The sequence below is a fragment of the Chenopodium album genome, chromosome 20 (genome assembly GCF_948465745.1).
Source record: "Chenopodium album chromosome 20, dcCheAlbu1.1, whole genome shotgun sequence".
In the NCBI taxonomy this organism is placed as follows: Eukaryota; Viridiplantae; Streptophyta; class Magnoliopsida; order Caryophyllales; family Amaranthaceae; genus Chenopodium; species Chenopodium album.
Genome location: NC_137853.1, coordinates 39747166 through 39754816, shown reverse-complemented (window position 1 = coordinate 39754816; position 7651 = coordinate 39747166). Strand labels below are relative to the sequence as shown.

Below are 7651 nucleotides of genomic sequence, written 5' to 3'. Positions count from 1 at the left end.
CCAACCATTTTGTTTCACAAAGGCAAGATCAACGAAAATTTCGCATATATAATGTTCCAAATCATATTACAGAATCTAAAAAAAGTTGTGCTCAACATTAAAAGTAATCTCATTTTTTAATCTAAAAGTCACTCACCATTATAGTTATATTTTAGAGATGATGATTGATGGCCTGACCAACTAGCCCAATTCGGTCAGACCTGAAAAAAGTGCGGGTTTGAACAAGGTTAAAAAGCACATCTTAAATTCAAATCCCGAGTCCGGCCCATTTTCAGCACATTTTCAACCAGCTTTTACATTTTCAGCACATTTTCAATTAACCACAATAAGACTATATATGACAATATACTATATTATGGGCAGAAATACACAAAAATTTCGATATATTCAACATCTTTTTTATGTACTAATTTTGAGATAAAACTCACATGCCAATAAGGCAATTTTATAACATCCATGAAGCCAAACCCACTTGGGGCATCAGTAATAGAAGTTAGTTCTGAAGTACTATGATAAAGACTGCATAAAATGCATTATAACAGATGATTTGGTTGATTTTCATATTTTTGTGGACCAATCAGCATCACTGCCAACTCTTGGCATTCCTCCTTTGATTCCCAACTGCTTGTTCTCCTTCTTAGTCTCTTCAGTCACCTCAAAGGTTGATCCACATGTTTCGCCTGAGCTATCAACCCATGGGACTGCCTTTAGCACTTTCAGTGGATGTTCATAACTTTTCAGGCCACCAGATGATGTAAAGTAGCATCCTGATTAAGAGGGAAACAAGGATACAGAGTCACAAGTTGCGCCATAGGAGTAAAACAGTGGATGGGTTTGGCTTAGCTCAACTTAAAAACTCATGTAAAAAAATGTGAAGTTTATTTGGACTCATCAAAACCTCTACTTTTCAGATTCAATTGAGCTCGGCACAAACATGGGTTGAACTCAACTAGGATTGGCTCGAGCCTCGAGATCAGCCAATACATGGATGCATGTTAGTTGCATATAAGGTAGAATATATATAGCTTCTCTCGAGCTATATAAGTCTAGTTTAGACTTGAAGAGCTCACTCAATTTGAGTTTCGATGGGATCGAGCTCTCTAAAATTCTCATCACAGTATCACAATATCACCCCTAATTAGAGGGATGAATTTCAGAGCTTAACCACATTCACCATATAGATAGAACTGACAAGTAATATCCTGTCTTTCCATACCTACTGTATTCTAGAGAAAACTGGCTAGTGGGTATATATGGAATTAGTTGACAGGGATAGCAAAGAGTAAAATATTTAGTTTTTATACCAAGACAATAAATTGACCTAATCTTCTGTATTAACTAGAAAGAAAAGCACCCTAGTATAAATTCTGTTCTTTTTTGTGTTTCTTAGTGGGAATAGTAAAACAGAAACAAAGACAAAGATGCCACACACAATATTTTGAGTCAATAGCAATAGAATGTAGGTGCATGCATGATGGTACTCTGGAAGTTAATTAATATGGTAGTGCTTAAGATAATACCTTTTGGAAATGGTGCAAATGATCTCCCACAGGCTTTCTGCATAACCTCAGCAATGTCGGATAGAACAAGGTGATCTTCAGAATCCGTTCCCCAGAAGAGAGGGACACTTCCTTCATTGTCCTATAAAAACAAAAGGGTTACCTATTATAAACTTGTATATTACTATATACGAGTATGCAATACAGAACAAAGGTTCTACAGAAATATTACACACATATAAGCAAACATAAAACTATAAAATCCATTAACAATGAAAGCAGGGAGCCCTGCATTAATCACTTACCACAGAAACGAAGGTTCTCTTTGTCGAACTGTCATAAATGACAAATGCAAACTTTCCATCAATGTTTCTCAATGCATGATCAGCAGGATTGCTGCTTCGGTCCCTCATGGCACGATAAGCCTCCATGATGATGCTCACCTCATTTGCAGTTTTAGTCAATCCATACAACTGTTTTAGAGAAGCTATGTTCTCAATGTGCCCATGAAACAAGCAGTATATGTCATCCACAACAGCAAAAAGCCTGCAGGGTAATATTCAGAATTCAGCATCAAGAAACTCATTAGTTCACATGATTAACCTAAAGGGCCAAGTCTAAAACACAAGGAAGCTAAACTACCACGAATCACAATAACACGAGACAGAAATCGAATTCATTAGCTTATAGGGGTGTTATTTTGGAAGGCTGGGATCCAGAAGTTGACTGAGATCAATGTATGCTAACATCCCAATTGAGAATACTAGCAAACGAAGTCAGAGGTCCACTTGGTGGGCAAATTCCTAATCCAAGACTTAATATACTCATCACTAAATTACAAATATCAAAGCCTAGGTTGACTTCCAACCCTCTTGATTGAAATGATTCTCAAAAAGGTCAAACATGCCCGATTAATTCTGATTTGATCTTGCTTCTAGGAATCGATTTTAATAACATATAGCTAAAGTTTTTTCTAAACAAAGAAGCAGCCTACTAATTCTGACTTGCTGATCAATTTTAGAAATCACAATAAAATGATCCAAATGCATACATATTAAGATGGCCCGTGAATCATGTGCTAAAAGTGGGGTAAAGCATTTAAGATTGATAACCAAATCACCTTTTCATATCATATGCTCCAATCATTGACCGGAATCAACATCACTAAAAAAGATCTATACATACATATTACATACCTAGTATATAATTTTTGAACTTTAATCAAACTATATAATCAAATGTCATATCCAAGAAGTCAAGAACTAGTCCAACAACAATCAAATTCCTGCCATTTTTGTTCATCAATGAAGCAACTATTAAAACCCACTTAAAATCCAATGAAATTGAAGAAACTAACTTCAACCCAGATTTCCAAATTGCTAAAAAAACACACCCACTTACAAATAATTCAAAATCAATTCAAAAAAAAAAAAAAAAAAAACCCAGAAATTTAAAGAGAAGTATACCTGGGTAAGAGAGGGTTTTGCTTATCAGAGGAAAAAGCAAGAAACCCAGAAAGTCCAAGATTAACAGAAAGAGCATCAGGATGAATTGAAGAAAAATGTTGAATCAAATCATCTTTCTTTAAATTTCCCAAAGAATCAGCATTCTTCAGCTCTTCTGGGCACTTAGCTACTTCTTTGTTGAACACTGCTAGCATTTTCTCTCTCCTATTTTTTCTTCAAATTTCTAGTTTTTCTGCAATCTTTTTATGATTTGATCAAATGGTTATTTTCCTGTTTCTTTTTCTGCAATTCTTTTCTATAAATCTAAAGAAGATGAAATTGGATTACTAGTAGTTTCCAGATAGATATTTTCCACTCAAAATGCATACAATCAAAATGGAGGGTTGAGATCTTCTTAGGATTAGATGTGATGAGACACGTGTAAATTGTAGAGTGATTGTGACATTTGTAAATCTGCTATTGGTTCTTTTTTCCTGCTGTAATAAAAAAATAAAGACGGCTTCTGTTTTGATGCTCTGTATTTAGTATTTACTGTATTTTATTATTTGACAGTAAATCTTGGTATTTGTCCTTTTTATAATTGGGTAAAGTCCCAATGAATTTAATATCATTAGTTTGTCAGATGCACAAATCTGACATGTATCGTGTATAAAGTTTGGTACTCCGTAGCATCATATTAACACATCGTTCAACATAATTAACAAACGTGTCTGGTGTATGAATTGTAGACTACGATGATGATTGCCTGGTTGGTAGGCCGATTTTTAACAGTTACGCAACTAAAAGGGGTGAAAAATCATCTTAAAAGGAGTACTATCATATCATTTACTCTCCTTTTCTTAATTTAATATTACTCTGGTTGTTTTTTTTTTTTTTTTTTTGGTTGCCTAGAAAGTTAACTAACACAGTAACACATGAGCTCTTTTTTTTTTTATTAATAACAAGATTCTGAATCAGTAGTTCAGTAGCAAACATTTTGTAAGCAAGAAACCAATACTTTTGCAGAGAATTGAAAAATCTAAAATGGTATATTATAACAACAAAGATCATTTACAGACATTTGCAGCAATTTATAATGTATGTACATTAACATGAAGTGATTACCTTAATATTTCTGTGCCTGCCCATCAAATCAACAATCATGAAATCATCCTTCTTCCCTTGATCAGCACATTTACAATTACAAGGGACTTGACCAAGCCGTCTTCTCAGCAACACCTTCTATAATCATTTCCCAAGCTAGGCAGCTTTAGTATTGAGTTTAAGGCTCTCGCTCCACCCATAACGTAAGTGCTAATACAGGCGAACAATCAATTTCGAACAGAGCACAGCTACTACCAGGCATCAATGTCAGTAGCTCTATCACCATATGCAATGTACTAAGTTATATGGCCTGATGAACTATCACCAGAAATCACCACAAGAACAACTACCATGGCGAAAATGGTGAAATCTGCTGGTATCCCTTACAATGATTTCCCTGTCAAAGAATTCAGACACTAGCTTGATAAAAACATGACAATCCCCACATACACGAAGGTTTTTTGTCACTCGAATAGGGGTTCCCTTGGGAGATTCAAGGAGTGCATATGCGATTGCCAACCTCTCACTATGACCATAGAGCATCTTTGTTTTCTCTTCCTCATCAACATTATGCAAAACATACTTAGTTTGAGCAGTGTAATTTCCTTCCCTTTTAATTGTCTCAATAATTTCAGCCAATTTTTCATATATTTGGTCAGTCTGAGGGTGAGTCTTATCCCTCACCATGAAACTATGTACTTTATCTCTCATCTCTATCCAACTGCAAGCTGGATTTTTCTTCAATCCTCTTTCCTTCATTCTCTCTCGTACTAACTCAACATCATCCCACCTTCCAGTTGCAGCAAAGACATTTGAAACTAAAACATAATTTCCCGGATTCCCAGGTTCTGACTCCAACAACTTTCCTGCAGCAATATCTCCTAATTCCTTATTGGAGTGAACATGGCAAGCCCCAAGAAGAGCACACCAAACAACAGCGCCAGGTTCCACAGGCATGCTTTTCACAAACTGGTATGCCTCTTTCAAACGGTTTGCTCGGCCTAGGAGGTCAACCACACAGGCATAATGTTCAGGCCATGGCTCTAAGTTATAGTGATCTTTCATAATATCCAGATACTTTTTACCTTCATCAATCATCCCTGAGTGGCTACATGCATAAAGAAGGGCCAAAAATGTAACATGATCTGGTTGTATACTTTCCGTCTCCATCCTGTTAAATAACTCTGTGGCCTCCTTTCCACGGCCATGCATTCCACTCGCATGGATCATACAAGTCCATAGAACTTTATCCTTATCCTTGACAAGATTAAACACCTTAAATGAGTTCTCCAATGTTCCACATCGTGCATACATATCAACAAGGGAGCTAACAACAGATCCCTCTAGAAGGAAACCTTGCTTGATTAAGAATCCGTGGACTTCTTTCCCTTTCTTTAAGGCAGAGAGACTAGCTGCAGCTGAGAGCAAGCTGATTAATGTAACAGAATCTGGTTCAATTCCATCTTCTTTCATCAAACAGAAAAGGCTAAGAGCTTCATCTCCAAGTCCATTATCAACATAAGCTGAAATCATGCTAGTCCAAGACACAACATCTTTGTTTTCAATCAACTCAAACATACGAGAGGCTAATTCTATATTGTTGCATTCCCCATATGCATCTACAAGCGTATTATTTAACACTAAGTCAGAGAGCCCCTTTCTCAAGATATAGCCATGTGTCTCTTTGACATGATTAAGCCGTCTCAGTGAAGTGCAAGCAAGTAGGACACTTCCTATCATCATGGCATCAATTTCCACCCCTTCAGCCTGTACTTCTCGGAACACATCCAAGGCATTAGCATGATAACTATTCTGAGCATAACCAGCTATAACTGTAGTCCAAGAAATAACATCTCTACTGACCATGCTTCTAAAAACACATTCCATAAATTTTATGTGACAACATTTGGAATACATATCTATTAAGGAGTTCGCAACTTGAATGTCAGCATCTAATCCATTTTTAACAGCATAGGCATGAGCTTCCATTCCATTCAGCAAATTCTTTAACCTTCCAGAAGTTCCAAGGATACTTATCAAAGAGACCTGATCAGCTCTCTGCCCTGCTGCCAGAGTTTCATGAAAGAACTGAAGAGCCTCACTATAAAGACCATTTTGCACGAAACCTGAGAGCAAAGAATTCCAAGAGACACTATCCTTCTCAGTCATTTTATGGAAGATTTGAGCTGCTTCCCTCATTCTACCACACCTTGCATACATAACAAGCAAAGCATTGGCCACATATAGATGCATACGATCATTCGACTTCAAAATTGCAGCATGAATCTCCATCCCTAATCTCTTAAATGGCTCCTCACATGCTTGAAGTGCACAAACATAAGTATAACTATTCATGCTAACACCCGCCTTCTCCATTTCTCTGAACAGCATTAACGCTTCCATAGGCTTCCCACTGGCAGAATATGCTGAAATGATTGAATTCCATAATACAACATCATCTTTTTCTTGAATTCTGTCAAATAATTGCCTTGCACTAACAGTATCCTCACACTTAGCATACATACTCACAAGAGCATTCACAACAAAACCATTGGAATCACAACCAGATTTCACTGCATATCCATGAATTTCAGTCCCTAATCTTATGTCCTTTATCAATCCACATGCTTTAAGTACACAAGGGAAAGTGCAAGAATCAACATTGACCCCAAAAACCCGCATCGCCCGGTACAATTCAAGTGCTTCCCAAGGCTTCCCATTAGAAACATAAGCACCAAGCATAGCATTCCAAGAAAAAATAGTTCTTTGGGGCATTTCATCGAACACCTTCTGTGCATCAAACACCACCCCACATTTCCCATACAAAAACACAAGCTTAGTTCTTAAAAACACAGAATTTCCATGCCCATTTGATTTTATAACATGGGTATGAATCTGTTGCCCTTCTCTCACAGCCTTCTTCTCTGCACAAAGCTCAAGAACTGATGAATAAGCTTCATCAGGAGATAAAAGGGCTTCATTTTGGTAAGACAAATAATTGGTAAGCGATTGAAATGCTTCTTTTAAATTACCCTGTTTGCAAATTTGTTTCAATGATGCTGAATTAATGGAATTTGTCTCAAGTTTAGAGGTTTTGGGAGGAAAGTTAAAATGGGTATTCTTCAACATTTGGTAGTTTGGTAAGGTAGTTGGAGAAGATGTAATGTGAGAAAGTTGAATTGAAGAAGCCATAGATTAGGAGAGAGGTGGAAACATGAAATTTATTTATGGTGTTTTAGTAGAGTTACAAACATTATGTGATATGAGGTCAATCAGGTCATATGACATACTTCGTAGTTGTTAGTAGCAGAAAAATTCAACAATTTTTCCGGGAAATCTAAGGATCAATTCGTGTTGTGTCTTATGCTGAACCCACATATTCTAAAATTGGCATCGGAAAGTGTACTCTAAGAACGACCCAAACACACGTGGCTATCGTGTTGGGTAATGTCATGCCAGAAGCTGAATTTCACTCATTTTGCCATATTTAAAAAAAAAAAAAAAAAAAAAAAAAAAAAAAAAAAAAAAAAAAAAAAAAAAAACAGAAGTTTAGGTGTGTGGCATCTTAATGCGGTACATCCGTACATATATCAAACACACAAT

The 7651-nt window shown here is 36.5% G+C and overlaps 1 protein-coding gene and 1 pseudogene across 1 annotated transcript; both read right to left on the bottom strand.

Annotated features, from left to right (window-relative positions):
- Nucleotides 1–336: 336 nt before the first annotated feature.
- On the bottom strand, nucleotides 337–3267 carry LOC145597889 (stem-specific protein TSJT1-like). The gene is made up of 4 exons (XM_081654158.1): nucleotides 2966–3267; nucleotides 1805–2045; nucleotides 1521–1641; nucleotides 337–767 (listed from the first exon to the last, which is right to left on the bottom strand). The coding sequence occupies exons 1-4, from the start codon at nucleotides 3157–3159 to the stop codon at nucleotides 559–561; spliced, it is 765 nt and encodes a 254-aa protein (XP_081510284.1). The 5' UTR covers nucleotides 3160–3267; the 3' UTR covers nucleotides 337–558.
- An 807-nt stretch (nucleotides 3268–4074) lies between these two features.
- LOC145599044 (pentatricopeptide repeat-containing protein At3g63370, chloroplastic pseudogene) lies at nucleotides 4075–7486 on the bottom strand (annotated as a pseudogene).
- Between the last annotated feature and the right edge of the window lie 165 nt (nucleotides 7487–7651).